This window comes from Panthera tigris, chromosome A2 (genome assembly GCF_018350195.1).
Source record: "Panthera tigris isolate Pti1 chromosome A2, P.tigris_Pti1_mat1.1, whole genome shotgun sequence".
Classification (NCBI taxonomy): domain Eukaryota; kingdom Metazoa; phylum Chordata; class Mammalia; order Carnivora; family Felidae; genus Panthera; species Panthera tigris.
The window spans coordinates 39,963,779-39,987,254 of record NC_056661.1 but is presented as its reverse complement, the minus strand read 5'-3'; the positions used below and the strand labels follow the sequence as shown (position 1 = coordinate 39,987,254).

Below are 23,476 nucleotides of genomic sequence, written 5' to 3'. Positions count from 1 at the left end.
TAGATAAATATACAACACGAGATGCCTTTGACATTGTCTCAGACACTGAACAGGAAATGGAAGGCTCACAAAAGTTCCTCTTCACAGCTAGCTCAACCTGCTTGAACAATGCTAAGTGTGTAATAATATTTTTTTTTTTTAAAAGAGAGAGATAAATACCGTTTTAGAAAAAATTAAAGCACATTTCCTTTTAGGGGCGACTAATTCAGCAACATTTAACGAAGCTTTTAAAACGCAATTGTCACAGAGCACCATTAAATATTCACACGAAAGAGACACAGGCAGCTTAAAGATGGACATGTCCTTGTTCTTGAGATGGCCAATCCGCTTGCGACAATATGAAAAATATTCAGTGCATCTGGTTGGGGCCCACATGGATGATGACGTGTTTCTCGTAAGCCCTTTTCATTGTTTTCTCGATTTGCTTCAAAAACACTTGTGGGATTCGTCCACATAAAGTGTGCACAGTCTCCAAAAACTTCAGCTGGAGAGGGTAATACATGGATTGGAAGAGATTGTCTTGAAAGGGAAACTGAAAAATGGTTTTAAAAAAAAATGAAAGAAAATGTTTATTTTAGTTACTGAAATGCCATTTAAAACGCAAACAACATTTACCAAAAAATGAAGCAGGGAATTAAGCATGCAAGCATAGGTTTGGAAGTTCTTTTTTTTTTTTTTTTTTAATTTTTAAAAAATATTTATTTTTGGGAGAGAAAGAGAGCGCGCGCGAGCGCGCGAGCATGAGTGGGGGAGGGGCAGAAAGAGAGGGAGACACAGAATCTGAAACAGGCTCCAGGCTCCGATCTGTCACCACAGAACCTGATGCGGGACTCGAACTCACGAGCTGTGAGATCATGACCTGAGCCTAAGTCGGACGCTTAACCGACTGAGCCACCCAGGTGCCTCAGTTTGGATGTTCTTAGACATAGTGGAAGGGAACTCTGAGGATAGAAATTCAAAACCTGATTCAATCCTGTGCAACCTGAGGCAATTACTTTACCCTATTTGGGCTTCACTTTCTTTCTTTTGTTCTTTTTTTTTTTTTTTTTTAAAGATGGTTTATTTGGGTCCTTAAAACTCTTAAAAGCTAAGACCAACATGTATCTTCAGGGACAGGATATTCTCTACATAGTATGCTCTTGCTGAAGAGAAGCAAGGCTCAAGTAGAGATGTGACACCACCTGCAATAAGACACTGAATTCCTCACATATTTTGTTTGTCTCAATCTCTTCTTTTCCAATTTTTTTATTTATTTTGAGAGAGAGAGAGAGAGAGAGAGAGAGACAGACAGACAGAAGGGCAGAGAGAGAGAGAGAATCTTAAGCAGGGTCTGTGCACTGCCACTGCAGAGCCTGATGCGGGGCTCCATCCCACGAGCCATGAGATCATGGCCTGAGTTGAAACCAAGAGTCAGATGCAGAAGGGACAGAGCCACCCAGGTGCCCCTGTGTTTGTCTCAATCTTAAATGAAGAAACTCTAGGGTATGTCTATAGTAATCTGATGAAGTCCACAGTTTGGCAATTACTAGTGAAATCTAACATCAATGAAATTCATTTTAATAATTCAGGTACCAAACACTGCTTGTTGGTTTTTTTCCCATGTAATCCTGTGCTTTTCTTTTCTTTTCTTCTCTTTTCAAGCAGGCTCCCTGTGGGGTGTGGAGCCCAACGCCGCAGGACCTGAACTCACGACCCTGAGATCAAGACCTGAGCTGAGATCAAGAGTCAGATGCTTAATTGACTGAGCCACCCCGGTGCCCCATTTTTAAAAAAACATTCTCTTGTCTTCCCATGGAAGGTGTCTATAAACAGAATTTTCGAAAATAGATCCTGAAGATCATGTAGTTATGAGCATGTGTCAAATTTTTATTATAATCTGGTTGAAATGGAAAAGGCCTCTAGTAAATGAAGTTAAAGATTCATTGTTGGCGAGGAAATTTTATACAAAGAGAGTAGAAAAAAAAAAAGGAAGAAGAGTGAAAAGGTCAGTAAATGCTTGCTTGGCAGCAGAGTGGGTGGGTGTCTGGTTTCCTAGAACAAGCCTTAATCCCTTTAAAGTTCATCAGAAATATTGCATAAGCGTGTTTATCAGAAATGCGAATTTCTTCCCAGAAGGGGATTATGCATTATGTAACGCAAGAAGGACCATGTTTGGGACAACTGTTTTCTTCCGCAGCACAATTTAGACTACTGATCAACTCCTTTTTCATCATGGTGTCCCTAGTGATAGGAAAATAGGTCAAAACCTGGAAGTCATCCTTGATTCTTTCTTCCCTCCCACGTCCCTCTTTTCATTAATCCACAAATGCTGTAAAATCTGTCTTTCCAACGAATCCTACATGTGGCCACCACTGCCAACCTTCCCGGTGCCACACAAGTACATGCCATCCCCATGTTGCTCCTGGATATCTCCAGTAACTCTCATCAATAGCCCTTGTGTTTTCACTCTTGCCTCCTTGCACTGAGTTACTGAGGTGATATTTTTAAAGCAAAGATCAGACCGTATCACTTTCCTGCAGGGGCTTCACGCTGCAATTAAAGTAAGATTCCAATTCCTCTCTTGTCCTCAAGGCTCCATGTGACCTGGAATTGTCATTGGTGTCTCTGTCCTTCTGGCCACACTGAATTCTTCCCTGTCCTTTGGGCTCACCAAACTCACCCTTGCCTCAGGGGCTTTCCCTGGCTTATTCCTTCTCCTTAGCAGTATCTCCCCCTAAACTGCCCCAGGGCTGCCCCCACTAATCACACTACCAGGCTAGCAGAGGCCCCCTGAGGACCCCAGCTCACTAACGCTCCTCCCTACCCCTGACTCTCAGCCCATCGCCCTGCTTCGGTTCCCTTTTAACACCTCTCACTACCTGGTACGATTTTTCGTCTTTCTTTGTTTATGTGAGTATAGTCTGGCTTCCTCCACCCACAATATATGCGTCCTGGGGACCAGGCTTTGTCAGTCTTGTTAACTTCTGAGTTTCTATAAGCTAGAATTGTTCCTGCAATAGATGATTGTTGGAAGAACTACTGACAGAACGTGTACCTGATAGATGACTTCCTTGGGTCACGATGGGAGGAGACTGCATGTCCCCTTTGCCAAACACAGACACACAGGCTTAGGATGTGTGTGTGAGAGAGACAGGAGATGGAAAGGAAAGGAAGCAGGAAAGAGGGACAGAAGGAAAGGGGGAAAGGGGAGAGGGACAAGAAGAATATTTTCAGAGAGGGATGAAGGGAGAAAGAAATACAGTGTGAGAGAGAGAAAATACTTAGGAAGAGAGAGAGAGAGAGAGCAAGTGAGACTATGTGGACAAGGTAGAAAAGGAGGCAAGTGTGAAACTGTTAATAACTTCTAATTATTGAGCACAACCATAGGTCATGTGCCATACTACAAGTTTAAAAACCATCAGTTTGTTGCATTCTTGCAACACTTTTATGAGGTAGGTAATATTATCATCTCCATTTCACAGATGAGGAAACTGAGGCCCAGTAAGGTAAGAGCAAAGAGTTAACGACTAATCACCAGAAAGGGGCAAAAATTGGGCCTTGAACCAAGGTCCGTTGACCCCTACCCCAAGCCCTGACCCCACCACATGACGGTGCCCAGCCCTGGGGACAGCGGGGAAACATGTCTTCCAAGAGGGAGTCTACTTCTAATCAGGTTTCAGGATAGGGTTAGTGAGCATTCCTGTCTGAAATGATTCAGTGAAAATGGTCCCTTTAGGCCTATGGGAGGATCATCATTGAGGGTATTTGGCAGGATCATTTATGACACAGTTATTTGTTTTCTTTCTGCTCCTCCAGAAAGCAAACAAGATGTATTGTAACTCGAGCCACAGTTGCTCAATTCCAGACTAGGGTTGACAGATCACAAAAGAAACCCAAGAACGGCTCTGAGGTATATATACCTGCTGCATACTCATTGAACTTCTGTTTCTACTCCTCAATGGCTTTGCCCCTGGAGCCATGTTTGAATATCTAACGTGATGGTAGCACTAAGTACAGAGCAAATTTTCTGTGTAATTAAATCACCTGGTCTTTGAAAACCACCAGCAGGAAATGCAGGAGAAGAAAGCAGTGTTAGCTTAGCTTACATGCAGGCTAAACTCATTCCCTGCAGAGAAAATTCTGGAAATTCCAGAGACTCTCCTTAGCAAGAGGCACAGTATTCACACACACAAAAATATATGCCTGTGTCTCAGGATTCACTCCCACCAAAGCCCACTTGTGACACCGTGAGGGTTTCTAAATTCTTAAGAAAAAAATCCTCTAAATCTACATACTTGATGTCTGGGGCCAGCAAAAGTTTCCGATAAAGGACCAGATAGTAAATATTTTAGACTTTGTGGGCTACACAGTTTGTTATAAATACTCGTCTCTGTCATGATGGCTTCCAACCAACTACAGCCAAACACATAAATGAATGGGTGTCACTGTGTCCCAATAAGACTGTATTTATGAATGCTGAGATTGGAATTTCATATCACTGTCTCACATTACGAAATATTCATCTTTTCCTTTTTCCCCAGTGATTTACAAAACCATTCATAGCCCACATGTCTTGCAAACACAGGCAGCAAGGCAGATCTGGCCTGAGTTTGCTGACCCCTACTCTACGTCTTGGAATTACGGTTTCAAAAGGGACATCCCTGAATCTGTGCCACTCCTAACAATCTCCAGATAAAAAGCAACATCGAATGCAGCATTTCCCACAGTGTGGGATGCAAGGCAAAAGCAGGCAGTATTTGAGATTTTAGGTAGTGAACCCCAAAGTGAGGTTTTTATCAACTTTCCCATTTACTGCAAGAAAATAGTTCCCAGGTATCTTTAATTCACCAGCACTTGCTAATCAATCCCTTCAAGGTTGTAAGAGGGGACCTCAGGCAGTGAGAAGTCCAGCTCCAGGCCTAAATTCTACTGTGTGATCTTTCAGACTCAATCACAGGTAATGACAGTACTGCTGGCTGGCTCTGGAGGGGCTGGGAGCTACCCTTGTGACATCTGACTTGGTGCACAGGCAACGCCCTGTAGTTTATTTGAAGGAATTGGGGTCAAAAACTCAGGTCCCTGCCCTGGGCCAGCCACGCTCAGATGCATATCTGCATTTCCATCCCAGGCACCCCATTTTGAGGCCTCCCAGGCACAAGGGATGGGGAGGATGGACATGGGAGGGGGGGAATGGTTTGGGAGGGTGGTATCTTTCCACTCCTCCCTTTTTCCCTTCTCCTTCCTCCTCCCCTGGCCTAAGGTCAGGGTCCTAAGGATGCAGAGGCCTTGAGATGACTTTTGCCTCTAGGCTGCATTCTGCTGATCAGTACCCTTTGCCGGGTAAAAATGCAACACGGGGGCTAGTGCCTCTTTTTGCCTCTTGAGTACACTGTTGCAATATGTAAATAAACACTTGATTCTTAATTACAGTCGGACCCCTTGTCCTAATCGACCACCTCCACGCCCACTTGTTCAACAGGATGCTGGCAACCAGGCAACAGGCTAAGCTCGAGCTGCATAATATCATTTTGTTCTTATTATGTTATCGTTACCCTAACGCATTCCCCTCTATTATGGCAAATGGCACTGGGTTTCTTTCTGATGATATTTAATTTCCTCCTTAAGTGAACTTAGTTGTAAATACTGAGTGGATATAGTGTGAGGACTTAGTTGTAAATACTGAGTGGATATAGTGTGAGGGGGCAAGTGGATATAATGAAATAGTGACTGGGATTGGGGAAAGGGATATCACTCACTGCTTCTGGGGGATTCTCTGGCCTTCAAAGGCACTGGTGACCAAAGCGCCTGTACCGTCTCGTGCTGAATAAGCATGTGTGTGCTGAACAGCGGCAAGAACACACTTACATCCCGTATTGCTTCATAGAGTGCTTTGAAAGTTGGCTGCTTTTCATCATGGTAGACGCCTCGGTTCCCGTGCAGAACAGACACGCCTTCCCGCTCAGCCTCTTTGCAGTTGCTTCCGTACATGCAGTGATCGGGACGGTAGTTCCACTGGCACGGGAACACATAGAGACACTCTGGCGGTGACAAGAGAAAGACATGTCCGCAGTCAGTGCCGGCTCTCCTCTGCATGACTGGTGCTTAAACCAGTGTTTCCATAATCTGCACACCACACGGGATTTCAGTGCATGGGAATGTGACCATGACCCACAGGCCTGATGTCACTCCATTTTTGTCCTTATTTTGAGGTAGGGAATTGAAGAGGCACATGCTAATGAGGCTGTAGGTTTCACCCAAAAAAGAAGGGCAGTGTATCACGGACAAGGAGGCAGACAAGGTCAGCAGACAGCCTGGGTCCGAATCCCAACTGTCTTCACTCAAAAACAGTGCAACCTAGAGCCAGTGAGTCAACCTCTCTGTGCTTCATTTTCCTCATCTGTAAGATGGGTACAACAGGACCTCCCTCTTACTGTGAGGATTAAATTTAAAAAACACTCAGCAGAATGCCAAGCACACAGTGGTGGTCAATAATGCTAGCGCTTGTAATCCCCTCTTTGTAAAGGTTTTATGAAATAGACAGACTTGAATGGGAATCAAGATCGAAGCAAAGATTCCTCTTTGGATTAAAAACCAAACAACAAACAAAATCAACAGGAAGGAAAAACAAAAAAAAACCCTACAAGGGTAAAGGGGGGAATCCCCCCAAAAGAGCAAAGGGAAAAAAAAAGCCCCTGTGTCAAGGTGACTATATACACTGTGAGCAATCATGTGCACACTTGTATATTTGTGTGTGCGTCTCTAAGCTGGTGGTTCTTTGCCAGGGCTCCCCTGGGGCCTTTGGGTGATGTCTGGAGGGAGATATGGAGGAGGCCACTACTGGTATCTAGCAGGTAGAGACCTGGGATACTCGAAACATTCCACAACGAACAGGACAGCCCCCATAAAAGTAACAGTGCCAAGGTTGAAAAACTCGGCTCGAATTCTGTTGGACTCAGAAAATTTCCTCCTGGTAGCTAGGGTTGTAAAATCAGCAATAAAGTCATGACCACTGAGCTTCCTGGCTCTGTAGCTTGATGCCTTTCAGGGCTGGGGCTGGAGAAGTATGGATGAAAGCTCTCTGCAAATGTTTGTCACTGTTTATGAGAAAGGCCCCCAGTGAGAACACAGAAGCATTAGAGCAAATCAATTACCATTGTCAGAAGAGCAACATAAAGCTGTGCTCCTTTGTTGGGCTGAGAGCTCTCCCTTCTCATGGAAAGGACCACAGCTTAGAGAATTACAGAGAACTTCAAGATGGAAAGCACACATCCTCTCTGGCAGACTGTGTATAATAATTCTACCACTCAGTTTTTACAGGCCATGCTGACATCCAGGCACCCTCCAATTCCTAAGCATTCCCAACACCCTGTGAGCTTTTCCTTTTCTCTGGAGGACCCCTTTCCGCCATGACGTTGCTCTTACATTCACTTCCACACTTTTAATCCATAGCTGGGAGAGAGTAGTGCTCATCCTGAAGTCACATTATCTAGATTTAAACTCCTCTTTTAGTTGTGTGACTTTTCTGCCCAATAGTGCAGAGGGGGGCATAAGGGTTCCATGAGGGAAAATATCTAAAAATGCTTTTTGCTTTTATTTTTTATTATTATTTTTTAAAGTTTATTGAGTTTTGAAAGAGAGAGAGCACAAGTGAGCAGAAGAGGGGCAGAGAGACAGGATCCCAAGCAGGCTCCATGCTGTCAGCACAGAGGTGAACGCGGGGCTCGAACTCATGAACTGTGAGATCACGACCTGAGCTGAAACCAAGAGTTGGTGCTTAACCAACCGAGCTACCCAGGTGCCCCTGCCTGTGTGCTTTTAAACGGTGTCTGACCTCAGCCCAATTGTGGCCTTTTGTAACCCCTTGAATCCCATCACTCATTTCTGATACCTGCCTGCATCTGCAATTGCAATTCCTGCTTAAGCACCTGCTAATGTTCCCTGCTGAGTGAATCACCCTAGAAGCCATCTCTGTTTCTGTAAATATGCTGATTGAATCAACAAATATTTATTGAGCGCCTGCTATGTATTCAGTGGACAAAGGAGAGTCTGGTTCCTGCCTTTGTGTTGTTTGAGACTGGTGATGGAGGTTTTTGCCTCTTCCCAGGTAATGCAGGACCCACTAAAAAAGGAAAGCTTCTGCCTCTTTGCAGCCTCCGTAGAGGACCTAGTCCAGTGAGGGCACTCTAAGGCAGAGGATGAATAGAAAGGCTGTGGAATCAAACAAAGGCTATGTTCGAAGTTGGCTTCTATCACCTCCTGGTTCTATGACGTTGGTGAGTTATCTGGACCCCAATTTAGAAGCCGTAAAAGGAAGCTAAATTATCTGGGGCTGAATTCCAGCTTTATCATGTGCTGGCTGTGACGGTACAGTGTAATGGCTAAGGAGGCAAGCTCTGAAGTCAACCCATTGGGTTTGAATACAGGATTACCACTACTTGCATGCATTCAGGCAAATTACATAATTTTTGTGGGCCTGAGTTTCATCATCTGTAAAAGGAGGAGGACTGTAAATATCACTTGTCCAGAAGGATTCTGGGGAGTACTAACTGAGCTTATAAGTATTTGGAACATGCTGGCACAAAAACAGGCACTCAGGTTAATGGAACAGAATAGAGAACCCAGAAATGGGCCCACAAACGTATGGCCAACTAATTTTTGACAAAGCAGGAAAGAATATCCAATGGAATAAAGACAGTCTCTTCAGCAAGTGGTGCTGGGAAAACTGGACAGCGACATGCAGAAAAATGAACCTGGACCACTTTCTTACACCATACACAAAAATAAACTCAAAACGGATGAAAGACCTAAATGTAAGATAGGAAATCATCAAAATACTCGAGGAGAAAGCAGGCAAAAACCTCTTTGACTTCGGCCGCAGCAACTTCTTACTCAACACATCTCCGGAGGCAAGGGAAACAAAAGCAAAAATGAACTATTGGGATCCCCTCCAAATGAAAAGCTTCTGTACAGCGAAAGAAACCATCAGCAAAACTAAAAGGCAACTGACAGAATGGGAGAAGATATTTGCAAGTGGCATAGCAGATAAAGAGTTAGTATCCAAAACCTATAAAGAACTTATCAAACTCAGCACCCAAAAAACAAATAATCCAGTGAAGAAATGGGCAAAAGACATGAATAGACACCTCTCCAAAGAAGACATCCAGATGGCCAACCGACACATGAAAAACTGCTCAACATTACTCAGCATCAGGGAAATACAAATCAAAACCATGATGAGATACTACCTCACACCTGTCAGAATGGCTAACATTAACAACTCAGGCAATAACAGGTGTTGCCGAGGATGCAGAGAGAGAGAGGATCTCTTTTGTACTGCTGGTGGGAATGCAAACTGGGGCAGCCACTCTGGAAAACATTATGGAGGTTGCTCAAAAAACTAAAAATAGAACTACCCTATGACCCAGCAATTGCACTACTAGGCATTTATCCAAGGGATACAGGAATGCTGTTTCGAAGGGACACATGCACCCCCGTGTTTATAGCAGCACTATTAACAATAGCCAAATATGGAAAGAGCCCAAATGTCCATCGATGGATGAATGGATAAAGAAGATGTGGGGTGTGTATATATATATATATATATACATACACACACACACACACACACACACACACACACACACACAATGGAGTATGACCCGGCAATCAAAAAGAATGAAATCGGGGCGCCTGGGTGGCGCAGTTGGTTAAGCGTCCGACTTCAGCCAGGTCACGATCTCGCGGTCCGTGAGTTCGAGCCCCGCGTCAGGCTCTGGGCTGATGGCTCAGAGCCTGGAGCCTGCTTCCGATTCTGTGTCTCCCTCTCTCTCTGCCCCTCCCCCGTTCATGCTCTGTCTCTCTCTGTCCCAAAAATAAAAAACGTTGAAAAAAAAAATTAAAAAAAAAAAAAAGAATGAAATCTTGCGATTTGCAACTACATGGATGGAACCAGAAGGTGTTATGCTAAGCGAAATTAGTCAGTCAGAGAAAGACATATATCATAGGACTTCACTCATATGAGGACTTTAAGACACAGAACAGATGAACACAAGGGAAGCGAAGGAAAAAGAATATAAAAATAGGGAGGGGGGACAAAACATAAGATGCTATTAAATACAGAGAACAAACAGAGGGTTACTGGAGGGGTTGTGGGAGGGGGGATGGGCTAAATGGGTAAGGGGCACTAAGGAATCTACTCCTGAAATCATTGTTGCACTATATACTAACTAACTTGGATGTAAATTTTAAAAAATAATAAAATAAGTATTTGGAAGAGTACCTAGCACATTAGAAAGCATACAATAACTGTAAGCTGTAATAATTATCACCAATGTTACTGTTAAGAACTATTGCATTAGGTCACTGGTAGGATAAAACAAAATCAAGGGAATGAGTCTAGCATAGTTCCCAACACATAGTACATTGGTAATAAATGTTTTACTCCAACTGTTTGTAGCTATGCAGGTGGCCAGTAATTCTTAAACTTTTATGGATCCACACATCTCTCTCGGAATGCAATGAAAGCTTGGGATGCCTGGGGGGCTCAGTCGGTTAAGTGTCCAACTCTCGGTTTCAACTCAGGTCGTGATCTCACGGTTTTGTAAGTTTGAGCCCCACATCTGGCTCCAAGCTGACAGTGCGGAGCCTGCTTGGGATTCTCTGTCTCCTTCTCTGTCTGCCCTTCCCCCACTTGCACTGCCTCTGTCTCTCTCAAAATAAATAAATAAATTTTTAAAAAATTGTAAAAAAAGAATCTAACAAAAGCTTTAGACCCCATCGTTGGAAAAGTACAACTGGATATATCTAAGAACATTTGCTCATAAGTTTAGGGGCTTACCGGTCTCCCAAAGACCAGCTAAGAACCCAGTGGTTGAACTCTGAGTATGCAACTGGTTTCTAGATAGAATTCAATTCACATCTTTTACAATCCTTTTCAGAATTTTGCAGAGGAAGAAACACAAAACACATGGAGCATATACATTGAAACAAGCATTTATTCATACACTGCAAGGCAGTGGTGTCGTTGGATGATAAGATTCTGCTCCTGCTCTCAGAGAATTTATACTCTTGTACAGGAGACAGCATAGAGTATATAGTAAGAGAACATGTTTTTATCAGGTTTCATAGAAAGGAGGACATTTAAGTAAAGTTCCATTTGAACTCAGGCTTACAGACTAAGGATGGGACTTTGACAGTCAGAAATGCAGGCCTGGAAGAGCATTCGAGGAGAAAATGGCTGGATCATGGTGAAGAGTCTGGAAATCAGAGTGTGCTTTACAAAAGATGAGCCGTTCAATTTCGCTAGGATAAATTCAGTCTCTTCCAAGGTGAAGATAATGGTAACAAACTTGTCATATATAGAATGCTCTGACCTAAAACATTCAAGAAATATCAGTCTATAGTGGATTGCAAGTAACTAACTTTGATTCTAGTTTGAAGGAGAAAATGAGTAAGAGAAAGGAATTTGCCTTTGGAAAGAGCGGGTGGCTCATAAAATCAGAGGTAAAGCTGAACTGGGTCAAGAAGTGGGACAGCTCCTGGGCTCTGAGAGGTGGGCACTAATTAATGTCAGCTTTTCACGACTGCTGCCAGTTCCACAACCTTGGCTACTTTCTACTCCTGGATCCCCAGTCAGGTTGGGAGGACATGGTCTGACTGGGCGAGTGGGAGTCAGGAGCAGACTAGGCTCTAAGATTGCTTGCAAGAGCGAATGGGGTATGGGGAGGGAGGGGGAGAGGGAGGGGGTGAAGAGACAGAAAGAGAGAGAGAGGGAGAGAGAGAGGGAAGAGTAATTCCCCTGAGAAAACTGGAGCCCTGTTACCCAAAGAAAGGAAAATCAAGAGTGGGCAGTTAAAAAGTAACAGACGTGTCTCTTTATTCACAAATTTTGCATGGGTTACACTTTGCAATCTCCATTTTTTAAGGGGGGAAGGAGAAGAGGGGTGGACTGAAGAGGCAACCCCTATGGAGATCAGTTGATGAACATGCAGAGTGGACTCATGATGGTTATTTGGCATGTGATCAATAACCATTCTGAAATGGATCTATTTTAAGCACGATTATCAGGGCTGTCAAAATCTGATGGTTAAAAATGATAGCATGGGGAAATGTCCAGGTTACTTTCTGCTGCTCGGGAAATAATACGGTGAGTGGTTTTAAAATTCCAAATCCCCAGAGCCTTAAACCACTGCCATTTATTTTAAAATATTTTTCCAAGCCAAGCCCTGTTTAAGCCCTGAGTCTTTGCTATTTTCCTCTCATTTTACATAGATAAAGAAGCTCATTAACTGATTATCTATGGCTCTGGAGTCCGTTAGTGATCCCTTCAGGAGTCTACATTTATTTCCAGAGCCCCCTAACTATTTGCAAAGTACTGTGTGAATTGATTGTTCCTTACGTTTCTGATTATTTCGAACTCTTGAGATCTCTAAGATTATGGAAGAGCTCAATGCCTGGTCATCTTCACTTCATGGTGAAACAGGCTTACTCCTCATTTGCTATATTACCAACAGAATGGAGGCTGTTGGATTGCATCATTAACAGTTATTTTCATTTTTTAGTTTTGTTTCTTTACTGTCTCATTCTGGAACTAGGCTTTCCTAGCATCCTCTTCTTCCTTCTTCCAGAATGTGCCCTGTTCCAGAGAAGGGCAATTAATTCTTCCAAGAAGGCCTCCCTAATCGCACAATCTAAAGAAGCAATCCTCTCCCTCCAGACAGGCTCTTTCTCTCAACCTCTCATCTGTTCCCTTGATAGCATTTATCACAACGTGTGATTTGGAACTAGTTGCTGTTCTTTGGAAGTCTACCTCTTCCAATTAAAAGGTGGGTATCATGAAAAGAGGAACTTGTCCATTCTGTCTGCTGCCATATCCCCAGTGCCCACCATGGTGGCTGGCACATAGTAGGCGCTCAAAAATACCTGCTGAATGAATGAGTGCATGGAACCTTATACGTTCCTTTACCACATGTGTTCTTCGGCTTTCTCTTACTTTCTCTTTCTCCTTCCTCTCCTCGCTTTCCCTCCTGTGGACTTTCTCCTCTGTTCACTTCCCTTTTTCACTTCATTCTCTTAAATCCATGTGTTCAACCAGCCAACACTTCTGAAGACCAACCCTGCTTCAGGCGTGAAGTCTTGCACGTGAAAGACAAAAAGTAGATACAATCCCTTACCACAAGGACCCTACAATCTTCATTCTTGTGCTTTGTATCAGAGCTCATGAAACCCCCAGATTCCCCAAACAATAAGGTGTTTCCAGTCTCCCAGAACAGTCCTAACACCAGATAGTGGGGGCTGTCAACTCCGACAACACACTCATTGCTGTCAGATGCTGGGAGCTCTTGGGGTGGGGGAGGGTCCAGGGTGGCTGCACACTCAAGTGCAGGGCTCCAGTGACCCTGGCAGTGTGAGAACAAGGCCCTAATGGGGCCACTGAAGAGACCTGTGCCATGTGAGTATGTGTCCTGCTCCCTGTGGCCCCACCAAACCCCTCACTCAACTACCCTATGTAGATTCTAGCCCATGACAACCTGGGTATATTCCAGGGGTATTTCAGCTCTTCCCTCTCCCAGTGGGCAGCATCCTACTGTTACTCTCTGGCTGAGTGCCTTGCCTTGTCGTCTATACTTGGCTGGTTTCATTTCCTTCCTTCCCTGCGCACAGCCCACCTTTATGAAAATTATTCCCGAAGAAAGGAGAGACCTAGGGGCTCATGTCTGAGAAAGGAAAATGCCACAAGGCCTTGCTCTTCTGGCTCCTGATGACCAGATTGTGGGTGGTCTCCTTATCCAAAGATAACTAAGTTCCAGCTGGGCTGGAAATCAGTTATAGGCTGGGCTGGGCAAATTTCTCTCTTTCTCTTTCTCCTTGGTCTCTCTTTCTCTTCAAGAATGTGAATTAGGAAACATAGGGGGCTGTTACCAAATATGCATCATCATTGGCTGTGGGCTTGTTAGGCTGGGCCACATATAAAGAGAATGCTGAGAAACAGAATGGAATCAGGTAGGCGTGGAGAGAAGCAAGGACAGCAGAGATCCTGGGGCCTCTGAGGGATAGAGAAATCAGCTTTGGTCCTTAGCAGATTCCCAAGAGGCCTAGCACAATCTGCCCCATGTGTTCCCAGGACCGCCCCCTGGTCCCTTCCTTAGCTGGCCTGACTATAACACATTTTAAAGGGCACCTGGGTGGCTCAGTTGGTTAAGCGTCTGACTCTCGATTTCAGCTCAGGTTATGATTTCACGGTTCATGGGTTTGAGCCCTGCGTCTATCAGCATAGAGCCCTGCTTGGGATTCTTTCTCTCTCTGCCCCTCCTCCCATTCTCTCTTTCAAAATAAATAGATAAACATTAAAAAAAACCACACATTTTTAAAAAGTGGTGTTATTGACCACAGGAGGCTATGAGTAATGTTCCAGACATGTGTTCAGGTTTTTTGTGCATTGCTTCTTTGTCCATGGCAACTTACAGAACCATAATAGCAAATATGTTTATATCCTGTGTTGGGGCCAATCTCCTCTCCCTCTCTCCTTTCTAGGGATAAAGGTGACACATGTTTTTTCAAAATAGTTTTTGGGTTTAGAGAGAGTGATCGCAACACATATAAACAAAGAAAAGGCTTATAATGTGAAAGATACCAATGGATTTCAGTTCAAAGATCTCATGTTTAATAAAGCACCTGAAAAAGGTATGAAAAAGGAAGATCCAATGCAGGTGACACAAAGAATAATCAAGGAGTTACCTAGTAATTTGCTGATCTAAAGCTAGAAAACTTGGTTATTGGTCCTGCTCAGAACCAGGGTTTAGAACAACTTGAAAAATTATTTTATAATGTTCAAGTACTCAATGGATTTACGATGGGGAGCACAGAGAAAACCAGCTGGTTTTCAGCTCCAATTAAAGACAAGGGCTCCTGTCTAATTGTAAAGCTGCTTACAACTGCCTTCAAGTATTATTTACTCACTGATCACGTCCTCAAATAATCTGCAACAGGCTAAGAGGATTTCTGGGGAGGAAATTGTGCGAATCTTTTGAATTCCTATTTGGGAGTATGTACAGATGGGCTTGTAAAAGATAGTTTTAGCCACATTACAGAGGGAAAATTGCAATATTTAAAGGACAAATAATTCAGTGGAGAGATACATTTTGGGATGTCTGCCCAGCTCTGTAGGATTCCCCTTGTTTAGAATTTCCCCGCTCTCCCAAACCCATAGGGCTGAAGTTGGGAGTGGCGTGGGTTTGTACCCCTCCTCCGTCACTCATTAGCAGTGCTGCAAATTATCGAACAAACTCTCTGTCCCTTGGTATCTTTGTCTGTATAATGGGGATTATATTCTCGGGTGGTTTTGAGGATTAGAGAAGATAATGCTTAGAACAGCACCTGGCATTTAGTAAATAATAAATGTCAGCCATGATTTCTCAGCTCCATGCTCCTGGCCTAGCTGGAACCGTCTGCTTTCTCCCCCTGGGAATTTGGAATTGGGATGGAATTGGGGGTTAATCCTTCCATGTGGCTGCACCTGGAGTATGAAGCCTTGGTACTCTACTTTGAGGCCTGAGGAGCAGAGAATGAGGTCCACAACGAGAAGAATAAACAACCTCAGTGGGAGAAAGCAAGTCCGACCTGGGATCCTCATCAATTTCCCTGTCCTGCTTCATGTTCCGGGCTGAGTCTGCTGGCCTTCCCGCCCTGGTTTCTAGCAGACATCAGTTTGCTTATAAAAAAGTATCCTTTGTGCTTGGGCTAACTTGGGGGATCTTTTATATGCAACCAAGAGTCCTAACTAATACATCAACACCTAGAAAAAAAGATGAAATCTGCTTATGAAGAAAAGGAGGAGATACAGACCTTAAATTCCCTGTTACTGTCAGAGGGAAATGGATTAAAACAGGCCACCAGTGAATGGCCAAGACATTCCCTTCATCAATGAATTAGTAGTGGTAATTTTCCCCAGAAACTCGGTTTCAATCTGCTTTTTTTTCTTTTCCAGGATTTGCTCCATTTAGATCCAACGACATACGACATTAGGTTTTAGTTCAGAGTTTTGTTTAAAAAAAATTGCAAGTACAAAGTAGGCGCTTCCAAGGTGACATGACAGACAGAAAGAGAAGTCTTTATAAACAGGAGTCTCTACTTCAGGATTTTTTCAAAGAAATGGATGGAATAGGTCCAGGTGAGGAGTGCCCTTTTATTCCCCCAAAGGTCTTTCTCAAGAAGAAAACATGGTTTTGATTTTTAACAACATAAATAATGGTTTTAGCAAAGAAGAAAGAGGGAAATTTTATTAGTTTTAGGTGTCGACAACAGCCAAGAAACATAGATCAGAAATGTTCTTCTCCCTCCGTCCCCCAACTCCGCCAAATCACAATCTAAGAACATCTTTTGCCTCCCGTGAAAAGAAAAAGGAACTGGGGAATCTAAGTCCTTATTTTAGGCTCATTTAACTCCCAGACAAGTCACTTAACTGTAGGGATCTCAAGAAATCAATTCCCCTCAATCTAGCCATTGTTCAGCTGTGGAAGGCCTCGTGCCTAGCCTATAATGTTGTCATTCAGTTCTGTGCCCTGCCATTAGTTTGGACCACACTTCTTAGAAGAATGGTGTGGCAAAAATCGAAAAGATATTCTCAAAAAACGGAGTCCAGTGTTGGAGGTTTCAACATTTGGCCTTTTGTGTCAGAAGTGTGTGGGCTGCCTCTGGGAGAAGCCCAGGGGGTGAATGAAAGGACGCACTTCACAGGGGACACAGGCACAATTCAGGCTCAGTCAATAGCAGACCAGGCTGGAATGCGCTCTGAGGGGCGAGGTGGGCGGACTCCTACACAAAGGGCATTCTCGCAAGAGAGCCTACCTGGATTGAAATAAAAAATAATATTTAATAAATCCTGGTCTCCCCATGTGATGGCATTCTTGTACTTCTGGTACAGAGGGTACAACATGTCCTCCCAAGCCAAGCCTGTTGGAATCATGCTGTTCTGGAAAAGAGACAACCATTAGAGTGGCTGAGGCAAAGCAAATACATTTTGTCCACTGAGAAACAGTGCAGAGGACCCCAAAGCCCCCAAGCCCCCCTAGGAAGCAAATAGGAGGGGCCCTGCTGGCCTCAAGACATAGGACAAAGCAAAACTAGGGCTGGAAACTGTAGAGTTTTGCCAGATGGGGTAGCACATAGATACTAGATGGGCCAGGAACCACTAGTTGGGTGGTTCCAACTATGCCCAAATTGAAACTCTCTTTCTTATGCTTAATTCCTGCCTCAGAGGGGAAGGAACAAAATACAGATGGCAGAGTTAAGGTATCTAAGGGAAAACACCTTCTCCTTGTCTTAACATAATTTACTTTTAAAATAAAAGCAACACATTTATAGACTAAATATTCAAATAGCACACAAAGATAAAATTAAAAAGTAAAAGTATTCTTCCTCCATCCTCCTACCATTTCCACCCCCACTCTTCCCAGAAATATCTACGGTTAACAATCAGGTATTCTCTTAGGTATTTCTTCTGGAAATTTCTAAGCCATAATACTTATGGTACCATGCTTTGTTGCATTTTAACTTTTTTCCCTTAATATCTTTTTAGAGATCTTATGTATCTTACCTATAGATTGATCTACTTCTTAATTAGAGGATGATTTTTTTTAATTGACTAGCTCTCTACTGAGGTTCATTTAAGTTCTTTCCAGTTCTCTACTAGGATAAAAGATGAGGCCATGAGCAGCCTTGTACAAATATCTCTGTATACATATGTAAATATATCCCTAGGATAATTTCACAAAATTTTCCATGGTTTTTGAAGCTTTGGGTAAACACAGAATTCAAACATTATAGAATTCAGAAATGCAACATAACATTCTTGAATAGTAACTGTGCTGTAGCTTTAAATACCATAAACACCTGGGCTCTTCCTGAACAAACATTTCATAACTTTGCAAATATTTTCCTCTTCCCTGGCTCCTTCCTTCCTCACCTACAAGCCCCTTACTTCCAAAAGCAGTACATTGACAATCTAGGAACATCACTGTTGAAATGACAAAATCCTGAATTTTAAACATGAAATATAAAGTATTTCCTTACCTTAAACTGGGCACTTCTTATACGAGTTAAATTCATCAGCATGACTCCTGAATTAACTCCCGCAGAGCCATAGAAAGGGTGCCGAGCAAAGCGGCTGTACCAGCCAATCTTGGGGATTTCATGCTCAGGGGCCATGGCTGCAAGCTGGGTGGCATTAAACTGCCTCAGAAGCTTCCATATGTCATCGACAGGTCTCAAAAAGAGAACGTCGGTGTCCACATAGAGAAGTGAATCCACATCCTTTAAAATCACCTTTGTGTGTTGGGGGGGGCAGGGAGGGGAGAGAAACCAAAACAAAAACAAATCAGAAACAGAGGAAGTAGCCTGATATGTCAACAGTGCCATCAATTTCACTGGTCAAGGCTGAATTGCACAAAGGGTGGTACCACTCTTAGCTTCCATTCCTCCTTTGACTCCAAGGATACATATTAATTGAAGGGTAGAGACTCAAAGGAAGATAAACCTTCATTTAGTTTGCTTCAATTCTAGGACCCTAGACTGTATTTGGGAAGGGTTGAACTTTCAGTCCATCAGCATATGGACTGAGGGTCTCTTGTGTACTTTCATCCTTCAGTGAAGCCATCTGTCTTTCTCAGTTATTCTTAGAATGAGGGTCTGGCATTGGACAGCCTGAAGTGGACAATCCCTAGACTAGCTCATGCCAGGCTTTGGGGTAAATACTCTCTGTCTCTGGATCCATTTCTTCTAGTGCCGATGGGTATAACTGCACCTTTTTGAATAAACATTTTCAGCTAAGATTTAGTCTCGGGAACAGGCGAAACAAATCATTGGCAAGCTTGGTTTGTAGATCAGGGATTGGCAAACTTTGTCTCTAAAGGGTCAGATAATAAATCTTTCAGTCTCTTTCAGTCTCTTTTCATGGCAACAATACAAGTCTGCCATGGTAGCATGAAAGTTACAACAATGCATAAAGGAACGGGCACGGCTGTGTTCCAATGAAACTTTATTTGCGGACACTAAAATTTGTATTTTATAGAATTTTCAGATGCTACAAAATCTTTTGATTTTTTTTTTAACCATTTGAAATGTAAAAGCCATTCTTGGCTCATGGGCTGTGGATTTCAACCTCTATTGCTGTTCTTTCAAGCCAGCCATCTAATAAAGCAAATGAATTCTCCTGTCCTAACTGCTTTGCTTACCAGAGTTTTGCCTTGGAGTTAGAGATTTCAAAGCCTTAGTTAGTAATAGTGTTATTTGCCTTGTTTTGCCATTATTCCCCAAATTTAGTGGTAGCTTAATTAAGGAAGGATTTGAATATTCCTGTATCCCTGGCCTAATGTTATCCAAACAGCACCACAACACCTACTACCATAGTGACACTTGCAATGGGGTGAATGTCTGTATCTTCAAAATTCACATGCTAAAGCCCTAACCCCCAACGTGATGGTATTTGTAGATGGGGCCTATGGGAGGAAATTAAGGTTCAATTAGGTCATGAGAGTGGGGTCTTCATGAAGGGATGAGTGCCCTTATAAGAAGAGAGGCCAGACACCTTGGTCTCCGTCTATCATGAAAGAAAATAATGAGAAGCAGTGTCTCAAGCCAGGAAGAGGTACTTAAAACCCGACCATGCTGGTACCCTGATCTTTGACTTCCAGCCGCCAGACCTATGAGAAAAGAAATTTCTGTGGTTTAAGCCACCCAATCTATGGTATTTTGTTACGGCAAGCCGACTAAGACAATATTCCATTGGAATCTCCAATATTTAAAACTGATGAACATGTATGTGCACTATATGATGTAGGTATCATGCAGATTTCAGATTTGAATGATTTCAGAGCTTACGTGATCAGCCACAGGATTCAGCTTTCTTTCTCATCTAGTAGAGGAATAGATTTTACAAACCAATAAAATGAAATTAAGAATAACGATCACAAAAAAAATTAATAATAATAATGATCACCTATCATTTCTTAAAAGATTACCTTGACATCCATCTTAACCACTTGACAATCTCGATTTTAGAATTAAGATGAATCCTTCGAATTGAACACACAAAGTTAAAAACTCCCCTACCTTATCCTTATTTTTTCTTATTTTCCCATGGAAAAGTAAAAAAATTTGCCACAGATTAGCCTCTGTTTGATAATTTTTTTTTTAATTACAGTTCCAGAGTATGGTGGAGCAAGGGCAAACTCTCTACAAAAGTATTAGTAAATGCATGTTATGATAAAAATTATGAACTACATGTAAATACAATTATGATGTCTTGCATGTCCAACACAATCCCAAGGGCTCAACATTCTGCCAATTTATTTTACTGGGAAGAAAAACTAAAGCAAAATAAAGGGCTCTGCCCAAGTTCATATGTCAAATAATGCTAATGATGGCTGCATTTTGGCTAATAAGGTTATAACAAGATTAAGTCACTTTCTAGAATGTGTTTTCAGGGAAAAGAGACTGTATGGTGTTCCAATATAAAGCTAACTTAGAATTACAGAATTCGAGAGGAAGAGAAACCTATTTAAACCCATGTGAAACAGTACAAATTTCTATTTATGGCTGATTATCTAATAAGGCCTGAATAAAAGCTCACAATGTAATGTTTTAATAAATTAAGGGTTATGCAGTCATCTGCCCAAAAGAATCAAGCTTGGTGATTTGCACTTGATCTTAGCCAAAAGGCTAAGAAGTGATAAGCTTGCTGACTTGATCACCCTAATTTTTTTCTTGGCCTTAATCATTTTTATTAAAGTTATCATTACTTTCTTCTTCAAAATGTTACCACTCCTCATCAAAACAAAAAAGAAGAAAACAAAAAGACTCTTCTGAAGAAGGTCTGGAAAAAAAACAAACTAAAAAGATCTGAAGAATGGAGATATTCCAACATGAAGTTATAGGCAATATCTTTAATCAAGAGAGAAAAAGGCAAAAAAAGTTGTATCAGACATTTATAAAATGAGAATAAACTCACTTACATAGGGTAAAATTTTTATTTAACCCATATCCAATTATTTGATATGAAAGACTGCTCCCGTTTTTTATTATTAGAAACAACATTACAATAGGTGCCTTTCTAGGGAAATTTCTAAGCACATAATAAGGCATTTCTTTTTCTCCTTTTTTTAATTTAATTTTTTCAAGTTTGTTGGTTTATTTATTTATTTATTTGGGGGGGCACGGAATGAGCACGAGTGTGGGAGGGGCAAAGAGAGAGAGGGGAGAGAGAGAATCCCAAGCAGGCTCCACGCTGTCAGCGCAGAGCCCCAGGTGGGGCTTGAGCTCATGAATCTGTGACATCATAACCTGAGCCGAAACAGAGACTTGGCTGTTTAACCAACTGAGCCACCCAGGTACCCTGGCATTTCTTTTTAATGTAGCAAATATTTACGCAGTTCAAAATAAAAATATCCTGAAGTAAATTTATTGACAGTTTATTCTTCCTTGTGATTCTGTCACCAACTCCCTTTCTTAGAGGTAACCGCTGATAATGGACTGCCCTTTGCTGTGCCAGAGATATTTTATGCATGTATAGAGCTATGCATGTACAATCCCCTTTCATGCTACAAATGGTAGCAGAGCATACACAATGTTATCGGCCTGCTATAAAAATAAATAAATAAAACAGTCATGCAGGAGGACTTGACGTATCGGCACACAAAGATTTTGTTCATTGTTTTTTACTTATTATTTTACTTATTATTATCTACTTACATGTTATAGAACATTTAGGTCGTTTTCAAGCTTTTGTTATGAAAAAAAAGTGTCACAGTGAGAAACCTCCTCATCTTAACCCATTTCCAACATACATGAGTTTCTCTGTAGGGTAAATTCCTTAGTCAAAGAGTACACGCATTTGTACGCGTGATACATATTGCCAAACTACTTCTCTAGAAGTGGACCCCTTTGGACTTCAACCAACAAGGTAAGAGGGTGCCTTTTTGATCACACTTCAGGGTCTGGGCCTACACGGAGCACACCTCAGGGTTTCAGCATTGCAATTCATTTTAGTTCATATTTTCTTGCAAGTCTTGCCCTGGAGGACTGCCTGGGATCGTGTACTATGGCAAGAAGTGATGCGTATCTGGAAGACCAATGAGAAACATTTAAGGACACTTGGATTCCAGTGCTGGCACCACCAGATGGCACCCACACAGGCCCCAGATCCGAATGCTTCATAGGTGGAAACCCTCTACAAACCTTCTCCAAGCCATATCTAACCCCTCCTCTGGTGATGTGTGATTCTGGAGATGTGCTTCCTGGACTAGGACCAAGGGACATGGAAGAAAAATTTAGGAATACATTTTCTAGCTGCTAATTCTGGAAAACTTGCAAGTCTTCAGTTAAGAAGGCAAAGCCAGGGGCGCCTGGGTGGCTCAGTCGGTTAAGCATCTGACTTCTGCTCAGGTCATGATCTCGTGGTTTGTGAGCTGCGTCGGGCTCTGTGCTGATAGCTCAGAGCCTGGAGCCTGCTTGAGTTTCTTTGTCTCCCTCTCTCTCTGCCCCTCCCCCGCTTGTTCTCTCTCTCTCTCTCTCTCTCTCTCTCTCTCTCTCTCCCCCCCCCTCTTTCTCTCTGTCAAAAATAAATAAAGCATGAAAACAAATTTTTTTACAAAAGGCAAAGCCAGTTCAACCTATGCTACAGATTGCAAACTAAGGCCTGTGGGTCAAATTCAGCCAGTGAATGGATTTTTAAGAAAATTTCATACATAGCCTTTTGAAAAAATTGAATTAGTTGCCAACATTTTTTAAAAACTGAAGGTTTCTCAGAAATATCTGCATTTCTGTCTTAAAAGAAATCGACGGCCCCAGCAAGAACAGCCTGCATCCTACAAGGGAAAAATCTGCTGGTGCTGGTTTACAGGCACTCCTTGCATTTCCTGCTCATTTACACAATAAACATTGATGGAGGGTCCACTAGGTGCCAGGGGTGACCAGCAGTGACCAAGACAGACAAAAATCTTTGCCTTCATGAGGGAGTCCGATAATAAATAAGATACATTATACTGATGATATAGTATGTAAGCAGGAGAAGAATAAAGCAGGGAAAGGGACCAGGGGTACCAGGGACACAGGGAGTTTGCAATTTTGAATCGGGTTGGAGAGAAAGTGTTGCTCAGAAGGGGTGAGCAAATGGGAATAAAGCAGGCTGGCACACTTCCAGAACAGCTGGGGACCAGTGTGCTTGGACCAGGGCCAACACACGGAAGAAGAGTCAGGGAAGGAGACAGAGAGGTACGAGGGCCACTTAGGGCTTTGTTTGCCCTGGGAAGAACTTTGGCTTTTACCCTAAATGACATGGAAGCCACTGACGAGATTCAACAGAAGGGTGACACGATCTGACTCAGAGAAATGGTCACTGTGGATGTTGCACTGAGAACAGATGACTGCGGTATGCAGGGGAAGCAGGGAGACCAGTTAGAACACCATTTTTTTTTTTAATTTTTTTTTATTTTTTAAATTTTTT

At 42.6% G+C, this 23,476-nt stretch overlaps 1 protein-coding gene across 1 annotated transcript in view; it reads right to left on the bottom strand.

Moving 5' to 3' along the window:
• Positions 1-286: 286 nt before the first annotated feature.
• Positions 287-23,476, bottom strand: part of GXYLT2 (glucoside xylosyltransferase 2) — a 93,632-nt gene continuing 70,442 nt past the window's right edge. Inside the window, exons 4-7 of the mRNA XM_042977159.1 lie at positions 18,049-18,300; positions 16,825-16,948; positions 5,845-6,017; positions 287-532 (exon numbers count right to left, since the gene is read on the bottom strand). Coding sequence (XP_042833093.1) covers positions 350-532; positions 5,845-6,017; positions 16,825-16,948; positions 18,049-18,300 — 732 coding nt within the window. The 3' untranslated portion in view covers positions 287-349. The remainder of the gene's footprint in view (positions 533-5,844; positions 6,018-16,824; positions 16,949-18,048; positions 18,301-23,476) is intronic.